The 21,603-nt window shown below is 46.5% G+C and overlaps 1 protein-coding gene across 2 annotated transcripts in view; it reads left to right on the forward strand.

Annotated features, from left to right (window-relative positions):
- TARSL2 (threonyl-tRNA synthetase like 2) overlaps window positions 537–21,603 on the forward strand; it is a 44,803-nt gene continuing 23,736 nt past the window's right edge. For both annotated transcript variants that reach the window (XM_018066494.1, XM_018066495.1), the window contains exons 1-10: window positions 537–924; window positions 2,754–2,813; window positions 3,968–4,164; window positions 11,176–11,299; window positions 12,818–12,939; window positions 14,119–14,236; window positions 16,385–16,449; window positions 19,390–19,468; window positions 20,319–20,465; window positions 21,276–21,374. In XM_018066494.1, the coding sequence (XP_017921983.1) occupies window positions 622–924; window positions 2,754–2,813; window positions 3,968–4,164; window positions 11,176–11,299; window positions 12,818–12,939; window positions 14,119–14,236; window positions 16,385–16,449; window positions 19,390–19,468; window positions 20,319–20,465; window positions 21,276–21,374 (1,314 nt within the window). In that variant the 5' untranslated portion in view covers window positions 537–621. The remainder of the gene's footprint in view (window positions 925–2,753; window positions 2,814–3,967; window positions 4,165–11,175; window positions 11,300–12,817; window positions 12,940–14,118; window positions 14,237–16,384; window positions 16,450–19,389; window positions 19,469–20,318; window positions 20,466–21,275; window positions 21,375–21,603) is intronic.

Consider the following 21,603-nt stretch of genomic DNA (forward strand, 5'->3'; position numbering starts at 1 on the left):
TACAGGCCAGTTTGCCGGTACCTGGTGGTCTCCAGTCCAAAGGAGTGCCCAACCTGGGTCCACCTGGCCAGCCCCTCCCTGGTTTCTGGCCCCTGGACCTTTTCCACTGCCCCGCCCCTCGTTCCATAGTCCCGCCCCGCAGTTTACAACCGGCCCCACCCCTCCCAATACCCCGCCTTCCTTACTATACCTTTCGCTCCACCTCTTCGATTCGCCCCGCCCCCTACAGGTCCTATGGCACCGCCTTTCCAGCGCCTATCCTCCCACCCCGGCTGTGCACAGCCGGCCCCACCTTTCCACATGGCCCCGCCCTACAATTCCTAGAGCCCCACCTCATATCTCCGCCCCCCTCAGCTACTATCGCCCGGCTCCTGCGCTGCACGGCCGGCCCCACCCTTCCACATCGCCCTGCCCCTACAGGTCCTATAGCCCCGCCCAGTATCTGCCTCCCCGTCAGCATCTATCGCCCCGCCCCTGCAGTGTACAACCAGCCCCACCCTGCCCTGGCGCCCCGCCCCCCCGCTTATATACCGCTGGCCGCGCCCCGCCCCCGCAGTGCGCCCCTTCACTGCCGGCTGTCCACGCGTGGCGTCCGTGCGTGTGGGAGGCGAGCTTGCCGCCATGGCGGCTGAGGCCCTTGCGGCTGAGGCGGTGGCGTCGCGCCTGGCGCGGCAGGAGGAAGACATCCGCTGGCTGTGGGCGGAGGTCCACCGTCTGAGGGACGAGCAGCTGAACGCGCCGGACCGCTGCCAGGCCGAGGGGCCGTGCCTCACGCGCGAGGTGGCGCAGCTGCGGGCAGAGAACCGCGAGCTGCGCCACCGCCTGTACCGTCTGCGGCTGTGCCTTGCGGAGGAGCTGAGCCACCAAGCGCGGCTGGAGAGCGCGGCGCGGGCGGAGGCGGGGCTCGCGGCCGCAGGCGCGCAGGTACGGAGGAGGGGGCTGTCTGCCGGGCTGGGCGGGTGCGCCGGGGGTTGGGGGGGGGGGCGGCAGGTGCGGATGCGCTGAGGACCGATGGGCGGCAGGAAGGTGCTGAGACCGGACCTCCTCCCCGTTCCCCCCACGACCCCGCTCGGGCCCGGAGCCCACCGCAAGCCAGACACCCCAGGGCCGCTGCGTTTGCAGTGAAGTCTCAGCTTTTCTAAATTGTCCGCTACTCATTTTCTTCAGTGGCAGAAATGGGGTTCTTCTTTCTTTGAAAAAAATGTTGCGGTGTTTAAAACTCAGTGTTCTTTGCTTGGGCGGAAGACCAGCAACTCCCTATAGAAACCGTTCCCTTCGTTCTGATCAATGGCTGGTCTGACCTGTTGACGACAGGTGGCTCGGGGTGTTTGGTCCTTGCCTGGTTTCCGGGGCAGGGTGGGGGAGGTCTGTTTTGAGATTTGCGTATTTAACCTTGTCACTTAATAGTGTTCTGAAAGATTGAGGGCACGAGGAGAAGGGGGCAACAGAGGGTGAGATGATTGGATGACATCATCACATCATCGACTCAATGGACATAAGATTGAGTGAGCTCCGGGAGATGGGGAAGGACAGGGAAGCTTGGCGTGCTGCAGTCCTTGGGGTCGCAGAGTCAGACATGACTGAGCGACTGAGCATGCATGCATGTTATTGTTTTGATTCACTTACCTTCCAGTGATATAGGGTATTTGAAGTTCTTGCTGTGGCTCAGACTGTGGATGTTCCTCACTTTTTTGTCAGGGGACTGTGGTGTTCCTGGGTAACACCTTCCTGAAACAGTGCATTTAAAGTCGCTGGTGACAGCTCTGCAACTGACTTCCAGGAACATTGTTTAAGATTTGGGGTGGGGGGAATCATTAAAGAGCAAAATATATTAAGTACACAGAAAAAGTTGGCTTAAAGCTCAACATTCAGAAAACGAAGATCATGGCATCCGGTCCCATCACTCCATGGGAAATAGATGGAGAAACAGTGGAAACAGTGTGAGACTTTATTTCTTGGGGCTCCAAAATCACTGCAGATGGTGATTGCAGCCATGAAATTAAAAGACGCTTACTCCTTGGAAGAAAAGTTATGACCAACCTAGATAGCATATTCAAAAGCAGAGGCATTACTTTGCCGACTAAGGTCCGTCTAGTCAAGGCTATGGTTTTTCCAGTAGTCATGTATGGATGTGAGAGTTGGACTGTGAAGAAGGCTGAGCGCCGAAGAATTGATGCTTTTGAAGTGTGGTGTTGGAGAAGACTCTTGAGAGTCCCTTGGACTGCAAGGAGATCCAACCAGTCCATTCTGAAGAAGATCAGCCCTGGGATTTCTTTGGAAGGAATGATGCTAAAGCTGAAACTCCAGTACTTTGGCCACCTCATGTGAAGAGTTGACTCATTGGAAAAGACTCTGATGCTGGGAGGGATTGGGGGCAGGAGGAGAAGGGGACGACAGAGGATGAGATGGCTGGATGGCATCACTGACTTGATGAACGCGAGTCTGAGTGAACTCCGGGAGTTGGTGATGGACAGGGGGCTTGGCGTGCTGCGATTCACAGGGTCGCAAAGAGTTGGACACGACTGAGCGACTGAACTGAACTGAACAGTTAGCAAGAATGTGTGAAAATGCACAGTCAGGAAGGACTGAACCCCAGAAAACCACTTACCTGTTGAGGGTTGAAGGTGGTGGTCAGGAGGGCCTCTCATATGGGATACCTGCTGCCTACCCCTGTCCCTGTTTCTTAGGCTTCAAACCTGTTGCCCTTTGTGGTCATTGGTATGAGTTGTTTATTATTTCCGTTTGTTTGTCAGCCTCCTCCTAGTCAAAGCCCAGAAGAGGATGTTAAAAAGGAGATCGACCCTGACAATGAGGTAAGTCATTGCTGTGGAAATAATATGTAATTTTATTGCATATATAATAATAATAAATAATATACATATAAATAATAAAATAATATGTAATATTATATGTGAAAATAACCTGTAATTTAAATACGCTTATATAGTTAATTGCCCAGGGGTGTGTGTGTGTGTGTATTTGTGCTCAGTCGTGTCCAACTCTTTGTGACTCCATGAACTGTAGCTCTAGAGCCTGGAAGCCACAACTACTGAGCCTGGACACCTATAGCCCATGCTCCACAACAAGAGAAGCCACTGTAATGAGAAACCCATGCACCTCTAATAGAGAGTAGCTTCCACTCACCAAAACTAGAGAAAAGCCTGTGCAGCAAAAGAGAGATAGCACAGCCAAAAATAAAGATTTAAAAAAAAAAAAGCTATCTTAGCTTAGAGATGAGACAGCCACACAGCCATAAAGCACTGCTTTAAGTTGAGACAGCAGAGCTTTTCTGTTGTGTTAAGGAAACTGGCTTTGTTGCTTTTTTAATATAAGTCATTACAGCAACTGGAGAGAACTGATAAAAGTACATCAGCATTTGGTAATAGCAGAGGAGGAGTACTTGGCCTCACAGAGATCCCTGGGGTTGAGGAGTTCAGACAAATAGGAGAAACAACTAGAGAACAAAGTCAGATAGTGTATCAGTTAAGGGCTGAGTTGTGTGGCTCTGTGCACAGGCTTGCTAAGTGTGCAGAGAAGGGCGATGCCAGTTGGAAGAAGAGGGGTTTGCATGGCTCAGTAAGACCTGGGCTTCCCTGGTGGCTCAGTGGTAATGAACCTGCCTGCCAATGCAGGAGCCTCAGCTTCAATCCCTGGATTGGGAAGATCCCCTTGAAAAGGAAATCCAGTATTCTTGCCCAGAGAACCCCAGGGGCAGAGGAGCCTGGTGGGCTACAGGCCATGGAGTCGCAGAGTCAGACAGGAGCACGCAGGCACTTAGTTGGGAAGGGGTCAGCCCTGTAGAGGGGAGTCTCTAGAGAGTGGGAGTTAAAGCAGAGCCTAGGGGCTGGTTCGGGGGGATGCCCTGGGCCTGCTGAGGAGGGTGGGGCTTATTTAGAGCTGAGCAGTTAGAAAAAAAGTGAGCTGTGTGTGTTAACCTTACCATATTCTGTATTCTGATGGCTTTCAGGTGAAGAATCCACCAAATTTTATGAAGGAAAGATTGAAGTTTTTTGAAATATTGAAGAAAGATCATCAGCTCTTACTTGCCATTTCTGAAAAGAAGGGAGATACAAGCAATGTGATCACAGTAAGAGTGGCAGATGGGAGAATAGTGAAAGGGGAAGCTTGGAAAACAACGCCTTACCAGGTGGCTGCCGAAATAAGGTAAACTGTAGTGTGGAGCAGATAGTGTTAAGTGCTGCGCCAGAGCTTGGTGACAGTGTGTTCTTGGGGCTGCTGAAGTGTTTTTTTCTTAGTTGAATAAATTAAATGTAATCAGTTTATCTATTCCCTCTTGGCTTCTAAAGAGGCCATTTAATAAGTAATTGAATATCAGAACACAGTCTCTTCCGCTTTAAAGTGTCCAACTTTTAGAGTTCTAATAAAAGTACATAGTAGAGAAAAGTGCGTATAATCCTTGACAGGCGGCATGATATTGACTTGGTTTATCATCAAGATACTTTTATGAGATTTTACAGGTCTTTTGTCAAACTTGACTCCAAGCCATTCTTCTGCCAGTAGATAACCATGGGTGAGTCTTTGGACCAGTGTGGGCAGATCCCTTCAGCTGTCCAAGCCTGTTTTCTTATACCTTAAGTAGAAATGATAATACTTTCATCATTTACCTCATAAGGTTGTAAATATTAAATGAAATAATGTATATGGAAGATACTTTGAAAATTAAAACCTCTCTGCTGCTGCTGCTAAGTCGCTTCAGTCGTGTCCGACTCTGTGCGACCCCAGAGACGGCAGCCCACCAGGCTCCCCCGTCCCTGGGATTCTCCAGGCAAGAACACTGGAGTGGGTTGCCATTTTCTTCTCCAATGCATGAAAGTGAAAAGTCAAAGTGAAGTCGCCCAGTCGTGTCCGACTCCTAGCGACCCCATGGACTTCAGCCTACCAGGCTCCTCCATCCAAAGGATTTTCCAGGCAAGAGTGCTGGAGTGGGTTGCCATTACCTTCTCCGTAAAACCTCTCTAGAAATGTACAAAGAAAGCTTACTAATTATAAATTGAAGATGTATGTGTTAGAGCTATGATCAGCCCTAGAATAGGTGCTTTGATCTTCCTAGAATTTAGACACTTCAGTGAAGTTTCGTTGTTCTGCTTAATGTTAATTCCTGGCATTAAAGAAAATTCTGTGGAAGCTGTAGCTCAGAACTGCCATGTAAATAAACTTATTATTTAAAAAGCAAACTTTTCAACAATTCAAATTCTCAGATTCCTTTGAAAACTGGTTAAGATTGTGTTTTTTTATCCTATTACATCATATACTCTCGAGGGCCTTCCCATCTGTTCCTGTGCTTTCCAGGAGAGATGGATAGATGCACTGGGAAAATGGGCTTTGAGGCAAGAGTAAACTTCTGTCTCTTCGTGGAGAGTCATATGCATGTTGGTGGATTAAAGTCTGAGCTGCCTTGCACTGAAGAGATGGTCCAAGCTTGGGAAACAAGGTCATTTTATCCTAGGCCTTGTTCTTTGTTGCTCTGTCAGTGACATTCATTTCCACAGGCACCAGGTTAAAACCACCCTCAAGTTTGATGACAGAGGGGTTGCAGGAGTTATCTACAAAGTAAAATTGTCCAGCGCTAAAGGATGAGTTGGTGATGGACAGGGAGGCCTGGCATGCTGCGATTCATGGGGTCGCAAAGAGTCGGACACGACTGAGCGACTGAACTGACTGACTGACTGAAAGGATGGGCCTAACCACGTCAGACATACGTGATGAAAGCAAAGGTCATGATATTACCTTCAGGTGGCAGAACTCAGGGATACAGTCATCGAGTGGGAGATGGGGGCTTATTTTTAAAATAGAAGAACAGTGTAATCCTCAACTTTTCACACCCCTTTATGAGTTATATAATGTAGCATCACACCAGAAATGCAAAAGTATAAGAACTCAAGAGTAGCAGGCTTTAATATACCTGTCTCAGTTCTTGACCAAATAGGCCAGAGTTAAGATGACACGGTCTGAACAGTAACATTTAAGATGGGCTCCATGGCTACTCCCCGGTCTCTGTGCTGTGGCCCACATGGTGCCTTCTTTCTTGGGACGTGTGGTTGTGCTTTCGGCTCCTCAGAATAAGATGCAGAAACACACAGTTAGCATTCTGTGAACAAAATGAAATCCATTGTGAACTCAGTAAACATTAAATGGCAACAAGACAAAACAAAACTAGGAAATTAAAAACTTTAAGATGCTCAGGTGAAGGGAAATAAAAACAAGTATTCTTAGTAATAGAAAGGAATATTCTTAGAAAATACTTCTTTTTAAAAAACTATTTATTTATTTGACTGTGACGTGTCTTGGTGGCAAACGAACTGTCAGTTGCAGCATGTGGGATCTAGCTTCCTGACCAGGGAGCAAACCCTCTGCACTGGGAGCTCAGAGTCTTAACCCCTGGACCACCAAGGAAGTCTCAGAAAATTTATAGGAGAATACATTTCAACATCTGTGGAATAAATCTGAAGTGGTGATCAGAAACAGATTTGTATTGCTTGAAGGCTTTTATTATCAAATAAGAAAAAATGAAATGACTGAGAATTCAACTCAGGCAGTTAGGGCAATTAAACAAGGAGGAAACTCTAAAAATGTGACTTGGAGAAGTAACTGAAAAACTCTTGGTAAAGGTGCAGTGAAGTGGCTGGATACAAAAATAAAGTTAAAAGTAATAGTTTTATTAAGTTATTCTGCCTGTTGCCTTGGTTTCCTGAGAGTAGATTGCATAGATGATTCTTCCTGCTCTGAAGGAGTGTAGTAGGCCTTCCGAAGTGCAGTGCATAAGGTCCAGATCATTCAGGCAAGGATGGGAAGATTTGAACCCATTTTGGAGAAATAGCTGTGCATGAGAATGACACCACAGAAAGGGAAATGACAGATGTGAGAAAAATGCACCGTATAAAACAAATGATTGCTCCTTAAATAGTTTTTCACATTTATAGGAAAAAGATGAAAACTTCAGGAAAAAAAATAGTCTTAGGACTGCAAATTAATTAAATTTGTATTATAATATCTATTGGTCTATCAAAGGTTTAATTAATATCAGTTAATGTTGATAGGGTTTGAGGGGAGTGGCCCTGTAGAAGGTGGGACGCAGAGATGCTCTATCTTTCTTAAATGTTTGAACTCCAGCCCTGACCCAGTCATCCTATACATAGCCAATTATCCTCAGAAAAACACCCCCACAGAAAAAAATGGGCAAAGGACACTTGATAGCTCAGTGATGAGTAGCTCTTGGCTTGTGGTCCCCAGACCAGCAGCACTGGCGTCACCTGGGAGCTTGATGGAAGAGCAGCGCTCCGGGCCCCTCGGGAGTCAGTCAGTCACCTGTGCTCCCTGTGCCCTTGGGGCTCCTAACTAAACTGTCAGAAGAAGCCCCTCAGAGACTGCAGCTTAGAGAAGACAGATGCCACATTCTCCCCTTACAGTGTGGCGGAGGCCTGCTGGCGGGTATCTCTGGGCCAGGCCTTTATTCATGGACCCTGGTCCCCCCTTCACCATCTTGTCACTCAGCTGTCCCTTAGGTGGGGTTTGTCTGCATCTGGGGTGCAGGCTGGGTGTCACCCATGGACCAGCTCACAGGCCAGGGGGGTAGCAGCTGAAGAATGAGAGTGCTTTGAGTCCAAGACCCCAAAGTGGCACGCTTTAATCCCCTAGGGGTTGTAAGCTCATACGGAGTCACAGGCCCTGCCGAGTGTGGGAAAATGGAGACACAGCTCTTACTGACCCAACCCATTTCCAGTCCAGGTACTCTTGCCACGGGAGAGAAGACTCTTGGCATCAGGGGCAGTGTCTCCCAGCCGTGTCCCTTGATGTCCAGACCCCTGGGAGTAGCCCCCTGCCTCATGCCCCGCCGTCCCTCCTCTCTCCCCTGTGAGTCAACTCCAGGCACTGCCAGTGGCAGCAGAACGCCCGGGACTGACTTTAGGTGAACCACACAACCGCCCTCCCGCCTCCACCCATCAGCCAGCTGTAAGCAAACTAACAGACAATGAGTTACAGTGAGGGATCAGTGCAATCTCGGTCATTTGAGACAGAAAGGAGCAGTGTGGCTGGCTCCAAGGCAGTGTTCAGGAGCCCTCGGGTCCTGTTGGCTTGGGTTGGCCTGTCTGGCCGCCCTTTGTTCTCTGGGAGTAGCTCGGTCGCCTATTGTCCTCTGTTGGACCTGGTTTTGCAGTTTGGAAGGTCCATCGTCATCCCTTGCCCTCACCTGCCACATCTCAAGTGCGGACAGCCACTGGGTGTGGAGGCTGCATGTTTGGTGCCGCTCCCTTGGTGTACATGGTGAAGCTGGGGGTGGGGTCTTAGGGCTCCTCTGAGGGTCAGTCACGGGTATGTGTGAGTGGGGCTTATGGTTTGTTCTGCAAAACAGTTCTCTCAAGCAATTAACTGAAGTAGGCCTCTCACCAGACGCTTCTAATCAGTCTCACACGAGAGTAATCTTCCTAAAGAGTTCTCCTAGACCGGGACTTCTCACCCTCTTATTCTTGGCTTTGTGCTTGACTCGTTTGTCTTTTTCTCCATTTAATGAACGAAGATTAGACATACTGTAGGCTGGGGGAGAGTGGCTCGCTTACTCTGACCTGTGCAGTTGGACGGGCCCATCTTATCTGTCCCTGCATGGACTCAGAAGGGCTGTCACTGCCTGTCCCCTTGCCACCTCTGCTTGCAAGCAGAACAGGTCTCACCTGAGTATCCCTTGGTCTGGTGTGTGCATGCTCAGTTGCTTCAGTCATGTCTGACTCTTTGTGACGCCATGGACTCTCACCAGGCTCCTCTGTCCATGGGATTCTCCAGGCAAGAATACTGGAGTGGGTTGCCATGCCCTCCTTCAGGGGATCTTTCTGACCCAGGGATCAAACTCACATCTCTTAAGTCTCCCGCATTGGCAGGCGGGTTCTTTTTCATTAGCACCACGTGGGAAGCCTTCTTGGTCTGGCTGTCGTCGTTGTTTAGTCGCTCAGTTGGATCCCTCTCTTTGTGTCCCCATGGACTGCAGCACTCCAGGCTTCCCTGTCCTTACTTATCTTCCGGAGTATTACTTAAACTCATGTCCATTGAGTTGATGATGCCATCCAGCCATCTCATCCTCTGTAGTTTTTTGCTCAAAGTCACAGGAGTTCCCTGGCATATCCCAACATTTTACCTTTTCATACCTGTTTGCTCATGTGCTACAGGCGTTGTGAGCAGATCTTTTGCCTGCAAGTCTTACAGGATACTTTATTGTGCTGTAACAAGGGTTGTTAGCTCTGCACATCTTAGTGTCTCTCCTTGTAACTGCTGCCCATCTGCTAAGCCAGTGCCATATAATTTGCCTTGTTACTTCCAGGTCCTTTTTTCTGTGTCAGTTAAGACACAGGGTAAACTGCTGCAGTGGAGGCCACAGAAAACTCCGTGGCTTAAATTTGGTCAGCATCTCTCTGAGAGCAGTCGGGGGGTGTAAGATCCAGGCTGGGAGGCAGTGCTTCTCCTTACCCTCATTTGGGGACCTGAAGTCCTTCCATGTGGCTACTGGGTGGTCTGGTACAGTGTTGCCTTGTCTGTGTGGTCTAAAGGTTGTAGCTCACTTGTGTTCCATCCCCAGAGGGCCGGAAGGGGGTGGCTTGGTGCCCTGCATAGTCTAAAGGCAGAGATGCGGCAGTGTTTCTGCCCATCTCCTCCACTGTAGCCACATAGCCCCCTCCTGCTGCAGGGCCAGCCATATGCTGACTGTAGACGATGGAGATGATGGACTGGAGGGGCCTGAGCTGCCTGGCCCAGCCAGCAGAGAGGAAACTAAGATTCTACTCCTTTGACAGTAATACTGAACATTTATTAAGTTCTGATGATGAGTACACCTTATTTTTGTCGCTGTGTAGTTGCTCAGTTGTGTCTGAATCTTTGCGACCCTCTGGACTCTAGTCCGCTGGCGCCCCTCTGTCCATGGAATTCTCCAGGCAATAATACTGGAGTGGGTTGCCATTTCTTTCTCCAGGGGATCTTTCCAATCCAGGGATCAAACCCCCGTCTCCTTCCATCTCCTGCATTGCAGGCAGTCTTGACCACTGAGCCTTCTGGGAAGCCCACACCTTACTTTATCCTCAGAATAAATATATGAAGAAGGTCCTGTAATTCCCATTTTACTGATAAGGAAAGCAAGGCTTAGAAAAACTGAGTAAATTGTTCAGGGTTCAACCTGAGGTTGGCCTGACCCCAGAGTGTGTGCTGTTAACCATAGGGCTGTGCCCAGCTCAGGGCACTCACAGAAATATAAATGAAAACATTACATTGCCAAGAAGACATAATTTTGTACTCCCTGAGAATACAGAGAAAGGTATTCTTGGCCGTCTCCTGGTAGGAAAATTTGGCAATGTAGTCCAGTTAAGCTGTTAAAAGTTTAAATCCCAGGTTTACTTCTAGAATTTTCCTGAGAAAATAGGAACTAAGATATATTCAATATTCAATGAATATTCAAGAATATTCACTGCAGCATTATTTGTCACTGCCAAAATAAAACAAGAAAAGCAAAACCCTCAAATTATAACCGAAATGCCCAGCAATAGTGGGTGCATTAGGCAAATTGTAGTTCCACTGCAGCTGTCAGGTAGCATGTTTTACATGTCTGTCTGCTGTTGGAGAAACTGTCGTGGTTTACTGTTAAGTTTAAAAAGTGAGTGCAAGTTACTCAGTCGTGTCCAACTCTCTTGCGACCCCATGGACTATACAGTCCATGGAACTCTCCAGGCCAGAATACTGGAGTGGGTAGCCTTTCCCTTCTCCAGGGGATCTTCCCAACCCATGGATTGAACCCAGGTCTCCCGCATTGCAGGTGGATTCTTTATCAGCTGAACTACCAGGGAAGCCAAAGTTTAAAAGTAGGTTATTAGATAACATAAGCAGAGTAATATTTTCAAAGTTTTTATGTTGATGTATAAATGTTGTGAGTACTTATCTCTGGGTAGTAAGATGTATGTGATTTTGTTTCTGTGCATTCTGTTTTCTGAATTTTTACAGTGAACAAATCATATTCCTTTTGTACTTAAACGTCACAAAAATTTAAAAAAAAAATCTTCTAGTTTACATTTGTACTTTCCACTTAAGAAAGAAACAAACCCTGGAAATTAATTTCATGTTTTGTTTTAAGGAATAGCTTTAGTCTGTGATGGGTTAACCCCCATATGACCGTCCTTTCCCCAGTCAGGAGCTAGCAGAAACCACCGTGGTGGCCAAAGTGAACGGGGAGCTGTGGGACCTGGACCGCCCGCTGGAAGGGGATGCCACTGTGGAGCTCCTCACCTTCGAGGATGAGGAGGCCCAGGCCGTAAGTGTCTGAAAACCAGCCAACCACACTTCGAGTGTTTATGTTGTCAGATATACCATGTACAGAGTCACACACTAACGGGTAGAACAGTGGGTTTTGTGATCTTCTAAGTTTGGTGTTTAATAAATCTAACATTCATGACACTATATTTAAAAGTGATTCATAAAGAGCATGAACAAAATATGTAATGAAATACATAGCTTGCATATGTGTGGTAGTTTTTCTCACTTAAGGACTAACCCTAACAACAGTCACCTAGCTTCATACCAGACGCCACCCTGAAACTTGTAAACCTGTGTTGATTTCTTCGGTCAGCTGACCAGCATCCAAGGTGCTGGGTGCACATGCTGATCCTGTGGGCAGAAGAGTTCATGACAGGTGGAAGGGATAGTTAGTAAGCAAATCAAACAGCTAGATGCTTTCAGGTTGTGTCAGCCTCTGGAGAAGGTCAAGTAGGAGCCAGTCCAGAGCAGCTGTGGTGGCTGGCCTGGCAGGTGGTTTTAACCTTTTCCTGAGGTCAGAATCCTGCTGAGACCTGAGCACTTTCCCACACGGGTGGGCTCTTGGTTGACCTGCAGACACGGTTCTTTAACAGTGGGCTGCTAAGTGCCTTCAGTCTGTCAGGAATATGGGTGGTGGGGACAGGGGACCACCACACTTAATGTTCCACAGAGGGGTCAGCCTCCTTGACGTTCTCTCCCCCTGTGTTCAGTGACATCATGAAAGATAAAGCATGTATCATATTATCACGGGAAGTCTTCCTAGAAGGCCTGATCAGTCCACCCCTGGCACCTGGTGTCATGTTGTAGGGCTTCCAGAATAGTTGTGGTTGCTCGTGAAAATGAGAGTTACCTTCCAGGCTCCAGCCCTAGCCCTGGTGTACATTATCTAGGTGAGACCCAGTGACATTGTCACAAGGGTACCATGTTAATAGTATGCAGAGCTCAGATGATTCAGTAAACTTTTTCTTCCAAGAGACTCCTCTGCCTTCCTGAGTCCTCTTTCAAACTTCCACAGCCATGTGCTGTTTAGCGTGTGAAGACTGCTGTGTAGACGCAAAATCTTGTTAATGTGAGTGATGTCAGGAACAGCCACTGTGGCTGCATCTCTGACTCAGAAAGGTTAGCCAGAGGAGGAGGAAGGGGGCCAGTGCTCACACTCACAGGTGGCCCTCTGCACTGGGCCTGAACCAGCTCTGGGTGGCTGCTCTGCTCATGGTCCAGCTCTCTTCTGCTCACGGTTGAGGCCCAGAAGGAAATGGTTTAGGAGCTGGGCTCAGCGCTGCTCAGAGTAAAGCTGCAGGAGAAGCACACGGCTGGCTTGTGGGGCATGGGTGGGGGGGCACAGTGGGCTCCAAGGAGGGCTCAGAAGCAGGTGGGTCTCAGCAGTCTGCAGAGACGACGCTGCCTGTGTCCTGGGGTCTGTTTCCTAGTGCTGTACCCACATGCTCACTCATCCCTGCGTCCGCCTGGTGACTTCCCACGATGCAGCTGTGGCCTGGCCTCTGTCCCACCGCAGGTATACTGGCACTCCAGTGCCCACATACTCGGGGAAGCCCTGGAGCTCCACTACGGGGGCCTCCTATGCTGCAGCCCGCCCGGCGGCGGCGGCTTTCACTACGATGTGTACCTGGAAGACAGGTAACCCTGAGCGCCTACTTGTCAGTGCATTGAGTGTCTGATACAGGACATGATTACAGATGGGGTAACCATGTCTGAAAATTACTATTTATGAGTGTAGATTTGAGGGTAACTTCTCAAGTGGTTTTCTTTCTTTCAAAAAGAAAGACATGACACACTATTTATCTAACCCGAGGCTTGTTAGGGCAGACTACTGATTCGGACCAGAGTGGTCAGGTTAATCCCCAGAGAGCAAGTAGTCCTCGTCGTGATGGTCAAGGGCGACGTGCCCCCCAGCCACATATCCCGTGACTGGTGCCAGAAGGGCCAGTCCCTGGAGGTTTCACATTCCCTAGGTCTGTGCATGAACTCCTGAGCCATAGGCCCCACCTCAGCCCTCCTTACCTCTCACGACTCTATATGGAAACCTTCCCAGCTGTCAAACTGAAACCCAAGGGTCCTCTCTACCCCACCCTGGCCCTCATCCCCAACCCTGTCACTCCATCCAGTTCTGCCCTTTTTGTCCCCTCAGTGGTTCTACCTGACCCCCCTTCTCGCTCTTTCTGCCTTAGTGTAGACCCCTGGCGTCTGTAGCCTGGTTGCCTGTGGTTCATTCTACCTCCAGCTGTTACCTCCATGCTGCCCGAGCGCCCAGTGCTCTGTAGCTCCTAGCCCAGCCAGCTCGTCCCCTGTGAGCACCCCTCCCCATCAGAGTCATCTCAGAATGTGTAGGTGCCTCCTGTGTGCTGGGCTTGGTGCTGCTGACTCCCCAGTGGAGATCAGCCTGTCCTCATAGGCTCAGCCATCCAGTCGGGGGAGACAGACAGAAACAGACACACCACCGTTTGCTGTGGGAGGTGGCAGAGCTGTGGGATAAGCAGGTGGGCACTGAGCTGAGAGCTCAGTGACCTGGAAGTAGGGTGGGACGGAGGATGGCAGGGAGCTGTCCCAGAGCATCCCAGGCCTCTGTGGGGAAGCCTTGGGTCTGGCAGTTGGGGGGTGCGGCCCACGAGACTGGAGGGACCTGAGCACAGATGGTGGAGGAGGGAAGGAGTGGGGTTTGGGGGACATGTTGAGTCTCTGAAATCCTGGACCATAGAGCAGCACGTTCCTCTGGGGAGAAAGTTGATCTGCTGATGACTAGGGCCTCAGGTCACAGGTTCCGTCCCAGTGGTCTGTGGCAACTGTTCTTCCCTGCAGGGCCGTGTCCAGCGCAGAGCTGCCGGTGCTGCAGAGCATGTGCCAGGCCATCATCAAAGAGCAGCAGCCATTTGAGAGACTGGAAGTCAGCACAGAGGTCCTCCTGGACCTATTCAAGGTGATTACCGGGGGACTTGAGCAGTGATAGCACACCACTGCTTTAAACAAATGGTCAGGCCCTGCTCACCACATTGTTCCTAACACTTGGTTCAGATTTGTAATGCAGATACAAGTAGGTAAAGGGCCAGGAGAATAGTGTTCATTTGTGTGTTTTATAAATCTGATTAATCCTGAGTGTTGTTAGTACTCCAGCTATTGAATTCAACAATGTTAATAATACCATATAAAATTCTGGCTTTTTCTCTTTTTGTTGGGGTTTTCTGCTAATTTTTAAAATAGATTCTAGCCTGGAGTAACCCGTGTAAAACTTCAACTTTCTCTTTTTATTGTTCAAACTAATTTACTTAAAATATCTTCTAAATTTTATTTTTAAAATCATAAATATCAAAGAAAACATAATTTGAGAGTACGTGCGATATTGTTAGTTTTGTGGGCTTGAATTAAAAAGTAGATTTGGATTTGGTAAAAGTTGCAGCTGCTTTTTTTCTGTGTGTGGTAAACTATCCAAAATATAAAAATTACTGTTTGAATCACATTCTAAGTGAACAGTTCTGTGACGTTAATACTCTCACACTGTTGTGCGGCCACTGTCAGCGCCCATCTCCAGAGCTCTGCGCCTCCCAGCAGTTACGCCGAATCCCCTTTTCCCCACCCCTTCTGTCTCCTTGAGAGTGATGCTCTAGGGCCTCATCAGGTGGAATCACACGGTAATTGTCCTGAGTGGCCTGTCTCAGTGTTGTTTGCTCAAGGTTCATCCATGTCCTAGAAAGTGTCAGAATTGCCTTCCTCTTTTGAGGCTGAATAATATTCATTCCCCTTTATGGATGGACTACCTTTTATTTATTCACTCTTTGCCAACAGACATCTCTTGACTACTAAGAAAAATGTTACTCCATGGGTGTACTCGTATCTGTTCACGTCCCCACTTTCAGTTCTTCAGTGTATACCCGGAAGTGGAGTTGCTGAATTATATGGAAATCTTACGTTTAATTTTTTGAGCAACTGCCATGCTGTTTGCCAGAGTGGTTGTACTGTTTTACATTCCTGCCAGCATGAGCGTTCCAGCTTCTCTGTATTCTTGACAATTTGACTTTTTCGTTCTCTCCCTTCCCTTTCCCTTCAAAAAATAAAATAACCATTCCAGTGGGTGTGAAGGAGGAACCCCATTCTGGTCTTTATTTGTATTTCTCTAATGGCTGGTGAGGGCATCTTTCCACACACCTGTTGCTATTTGTAGATCTTCTTTGGAGAAATGTCTGTTCAATCCTTTGCCCACTTTTGAATTGGGTTGTTTGTTTTTTGGTGTTGAGCTGTAGGAGTTCTTGATATATTCTAGATATTAATCTCATGTTAGATATGTGATTTGCAATTATTTTCTCACATATTTTGGGTTGAGAACTAAATTCCATCAAAACTTTGTGAAGAAAAATGACTTGATTTTAACATGTAAGTACACAGCAGTTAAATCATACAAGTCTATTTTTTTCTCCCAATAATTACCTCCTTTAAATAGTTATTTAATACAAAGTATCTGGCACGATAGTAATAATGATGAAAGCAGAAAAGTGTCTGCTGTTTTTTAATGTAATAATATCATTTAGTGTAGACTTTTTTAATTTTTTGTACAAATTCATAATGTAGCTGTGTCTTCAGAATTTTGTTTATTTCTTGTAGTTAAAGCTGAAATCTTCTAGAACAGTCCAGTCTAATAACACCATTCCCAAATCTGAGCCATGTATGTCATCTGAAATTTTCTGGTAACCGCATTTTAAAAGTAAAAGGTGAAATTAATCTTTATAACATTTTATTTAACCCAGTAAATCAAAAAATATTACTTCAACATGTAACCAACATAAAAAGTGATTTTATATTCTTTTTTTCCACATTGTGCTTCTGGAATCCAGTGTGTTTTGGCCTGGCTGTGCCCCTCAGTTCAGATCAGTTATGTGTCAGATGCTCAGGGCCCACACAGGCTCTGGGCACCCATCCTGGGCGGCACAGAACCAGGCGCTGAGCTCCATGTGTCCCCAGGGTCTCAGCACCTAGAACATAGCAGATGCCCATTCAGTGTTTGTTGGAAAAAGGGAACATTTTTTCCCACTTAAACGTTTTATGTGATACTATTTGGGTGTATTTTTCTTTGTAGTACGATAAATTTAAATGCCGCATCCTGAAGGAGAAGGTGGCCACGCCAACGACCACAGTTTACAGGTAACGTGTGTGTGTGAATTGTAAACTCTGCTCAATGATACATCTGTAGGCATTAGCAGATGCAAGTTTGTCTTTGAGTGGGAGGCCTGATTGTAAGTTTGCATGGTTGACAGAGTACTCCTTTGTGTGGGGACTCTGAAATGTCCCCGCAAAGGGAGGTAATGATTTTCTCATTTGTATTTATCAGGATGGTACTAAAAAACCACAGGATGCCCTGGTGGCTCAGGGGTAAAGAACCCTCCTCCCAAAGCAGGAGACGTGGGTTTGATCCTGTTTTGGAAAGATGCCCTGGAGGAGGAAATGGCAACCCACTCCAGTATTCTTGCCTGGAGAATTCCATGGACAGAGGAGTCTGGTGGGATACAAGTCTATGGGTCAGACACAGAGTCAGACACAACTTAGCAACTAAACAATAACAAACCCACATTCTGTTTTGGGGATGTTAGCTGTAGAGTGCCTCTCTCCCTGCAAGTGAGACTGTGTTCTCAGGGCCTCATGTTTTGGGGGGCTGTTCAGGAAAGGAATTCTGTTTATCCTCCCATGTTTGTATTGGGGGGCAATGGAGCTGTAGTGGGCCATCTCCTCAGGAATGATTTCCTGCCTCTCACCACACTCTCCACTGTTTGGGGGCCAAGAGCATCACCCTCTATGCATCAGTAAGGCAGAATAGAAGTGGTGGATAGCAATGACCATGGGAGCCCAAACCCAAGGCCTTAGTTCTGCTATACGTCAGGCTCCCAGCCCCGTTACTGTCCACTTGTTCAACTGCCTTATGGGTACTGCTTGTCCCCACTCCTGGTGTCCCCTTCTTTGGCTGCCTGTGACCTTCTCAGTCCCATCAGAGAAGACTTGTCCCTGTAATAAGTATGACCACAGATGTCCTGCACAGGGCACTTCCTTTCCACACTCAAGTGCTCTGGTTCTGTGACTTAGCTGTACCATGAGTAAAGTCACACCCCCTTCACGCACAGCTGTGCACAGTGCGTTTCCTGAAGGGTCATGTGAACACGTGGCCACTTTATGCTGCAGGTGGATACCGTGCTTGTTTTTACCACTCTCCAGTGACCTGATAAGATTTTATTATTTATTACCTGTAATACAAAGAAATGTTAGCATACCATTTCAGAGTTTAAAAACAAATGAGGAAATTAACAATATATGGTGAGTTTTAAATTTCTGACTTTTAATACTTGATCTTCTGCAGTTTTTAAATATAATTCTGTTTATTTATGGCTGTGCTGGGTTGTCATTGATGTGCGAGGGCTTTGTCTAGTTGTGGAGAGTGGGGGCTACTCTTTGTTGCAGGCCCTAGAGCACCCAGATTTCAATAGTTGTGGCACATGGACTTAGTTGCTCTGCAGCATGTGGAATCTTCCCAGACCAGGGATTGAACCCATGTCCTCTGCGTTGGCAGGGGCATTCTTATCCACTGCACCACCTGGTGACTCCCTTTTGTTTTTTTAAAAAAACATTTCTTAGGTCAACATTAACACTTACTTATCAAGTGGAATGGCTTGTGTTTAATTTTTTGAACATAAATGACTTTTTTCCCTATGGGGTTATTTGAAGATTGGCTTATTTAAGTCTTTCTTACTAATCAGGCATTTTTTTCCATTTCTCTTGAGCATTAACTTACAATCTCCTTTTTGGACAGAGAACAGTACATAAATCCCGGTAATTCAAAGAAATGGTGTTTTCATGTTTAAAACTTCATTCTACTTTGAATAATCCAGTCCCTTTATGTGTTCATTATAATTTTTAACTTTTTAACTAGTGAACTTTAAAAATATTTAAAATTGGTTGGAATAGTTAAGGAACAACTTTCCTTCTTTACTAAATTTCTCTTGAATTGGTTGACGTTAAGTCACCTTTTCTCTGACCTACATTTTTGCTATCTTAACTTTGTTCATGTTTCTGTACTTGGAGAAGAGGCTACGCTCATTAGGGTTTTATGACCCCTTGTTCATTACAGGTGCAGGAAAATGCTTTATAGTGGTTTCATCTCTGATCTAAACTTTTGCATCATCTAATAAACCAAAATACAAGTAGGCATTCTGTTATAAAACCAGAGGGCCTGAAAACAAGCAAAGAAAACCCTTGAATTTATATATTTATTTAATAGAGTTTATTTTTTAGAGCAGTTTTAGGTTTGCCGCAGAATTTAGAGTGTGGACAGCAAGTTGCTATACACCCCTGCCCCTGTGTGCATGTGGCTTCCCCATGGTCAAGATCCCCCCATCCAGAATGTGACATGAGTTATAGTCCATCTACACTGCCATGTCTCTGTCACCCGAATCCAGCATTTACATAGGTTTCAAGCTTGGTGCTATGCATTCTGTGTGACTGGTAAGCTTATTTTTGACTTAAATTATCAAGTGAATGTGTTTTTTATATCTTTCATGTAATTTTGGTTTTGAAAATTAGTGTAGAGCGGGAAAGTGGATTTTTGATTTTCCAATAGTGAAGATTTTTAAGTGCCTTGTGTGTGTCCAACTGTTTGCGACTCTATGGACTGAAGCCCTCCAGTCACCTCTGTTCATGGAATTTCCCAGGTAAGGATACTGGAATGGGTTGCCATGTTCTCCTCCAGCGGATCTTCCTAATCCAGGGATTGAACCCACGTCTCTTGCATCTCCTGCATTAGCAGGCAGGTTTTCTACTGCTGAGCGACCTAGGAAGCCCTTTAAAAGAGCCTCGGGATGTGTGTCTGTCTGCAAAGTTTCTTTCCAAAGATTCTGTGGCTTCTGTATGCGACCTGAAGGGGGAAGATTGGGATCTAAGACTGCGTGACTCACCTCTTCCTGCACCCTAAATTAAAGATGGATTCACACTAAGTTGTTCCTGAATTAAACATTGCCCCAGAACATAGAATATGGTTTCCAACCAATAGTCCCCAAAGCTGTAACTATGTCTGGGCATGTTTTAAATATTTCACCACAGGTGCGGTCCACTAGTTGAACTTTGTAAAGGCCCTCACATAAGACACACTGGAAATATTAAGGTCATAAAAATTTTCAAGGTAAGGATTGATTTTTTTCTGATATAGTAAACTTTAAGTGGACTAGATAAGAGTAGTTCAATAGTATCTTGTATAATATGAACACTGTGCCATTTTCAAACACCACATGTGTATTTGACTTTTGTACAGGCCTCTAAAAATAATACAGTGTTTTAGGATTGATAATTAGAACATTTTACATAGCCTTTGACTGTCTGTCATTTAACCTTACTGTAAGTTTCACAGTACATTTCGTTTCTATCTGTGAAAATATTCTGCATACTCTTGTTTTCTTGAGTTGTTCTAATGTGAACAAGAGTGTTTATCTGCCATGAGAAAAATATAATGTAGGAAAAGGAGGGAAAACAGAGATGGAGTGGTATGATGCCAAAAACATGCTGTGGAAGCGAGAGGCCTGGGACTGATGGAGCTGTCCTGACCTGCCTTGGTTTTCTCAAGGCGGGAGGAGGCGGGTGGAGGAGGGGGCCGGCTACCACACCCCTTTCTCCTTTACTGCCCTCTTCTGGGTAATGCACATGGTGCTTGCCTTCCCTCATTTTCACACTTTCTCACTTTTCACTCCTAGAACCCACAGCAGACTGACTATGTAATTTACTGATTAATGATGTAATTTGGAGTTGGGAAGGTTTAGTCAGAAACAATCTAAGATTCTAAGTCTACAAGAAGTCCCCTGTGAGTCAGCTGTGCTGAAGTTTGGGTGGGAAGTTGTGTATAGTCCCTCATCCCTTATATCCAAGTCCGCGGCAGTTCAGGCCCCTGGTATGAACCACCTGCACATATTAGTATTTCAGAGCGGTTTACTGCTCACCAAGAGTTTGATGTGTTTACCCAAATCTTGTCTGATGTCTAGAATTCCTTGGCATACTGGGCGGACAACCCGGAGATGGAAACGCTGCAGAGGGTCTATGGGGTGTCCTTTCCTGATGAGCAGCGGATGGCTGCCTGGGAGGAGCTCCAGGAGGAAGCCAGGGCCCGGGACCACAGGACGATCGGGAAGGTGCGCCTGCCAAGCGCTGCTGCGCTGCTCTGTGACCAAGGCTCAGAACCTGGCTGTCTTAATGCTGACGTTTCTTCTCCCCTCCCTGTCTTCTGTTTCCCTGACACTCGTGGTTTGCTGCTGAGTTCTTTCACACTCCTACCCCCAGTGTCTACTAACCTTTTTCCTTCTTGTATTTCCATTAGATTTTAAAAATTGCACTTCTCTCTCGTTTTTATAATGATACAAACATTTTTAAAGAAAAGAGTGTATACCTGATAGTATACTTTGTGTTTGGGAAGCAGAGCAAGAACGAGACTTGCAGGCAGGTGGACCTGGTTTAACTCTCAGTCCTCCACGTGGGAGCTGTGATGTGAGGGGCTGGCGCTCACTGTGGAGCTCCATGTCCTTGGCTCTGCTGGGTGGTGTGTGGGATGGCAGGAGGACAGACACTGGAGGGTGGTGGCCACCCTGGCAGGCTCTTAGCATGACGGCCATGCAGAGGTCACTGCCACTCAGAGCCCACCTCCAGAAGTGAACTTTCCTGACCTTTTTGCTGTGTCATCTCTTCATGAGATCCATACCCCAAGGTGCCAAGTAAGAAATCGTCAGTAAATCCCAGGTGAAATAAGAGTTAAGTTCAGAGCTGAGTAATCATAAATATGAGTTGTAACTTCGCATGCACTGTTACATAAGTCAGATTCAAATTTTTGGAATGTCAGCTATTAGAACTTGGAAATAACTGAGTGTGTTTTATTCTAGCATATCATATGTGTACAGTAAATATGCAACAGCAGTGGAATTTGAGACGCAATTACTTTTTCAACCTAGGAACAGGAACTTTTCTTTTTCCATGATCTGAGCCCTGGAAGCTGTTTCTTTCTTCCTAGAGGAGCCTTCATTTATAACACACTGATAGACTTCATACGAGTAAGTAATTTTTAAAATATTCTATGCTTATTCAACTCCATTTTGTATTTTACCATTTTCTCTCATCATAACATAGCTAAGCATTTCCATTGATTTAATTTTAATAATACAGAATTTTGAACCTCAAAGAGAAATGCTGCATTGTGCCTTCAACTAAAAATATTGAGACAATTTGTATTTTCCTTGGATTTCATTAAATGTGCTTCTTGTCCATTTGAGTTTCTAGAGC

Source organism: Capra hircus, chromosome 21 (assembly GCF_001704415.2).
Source record: "Capra hircus breed San Clemente chromosome 21, ASM170441v1, whole genome shotgun sequence".
In the NCBI taxonomy this organism is placed as follows: domain Eukaryota; kingdom Metazoa; phylum Chordata; class Mammalia; order Artiodactyla; family Bovidae; genus Capra; species Capra hircus.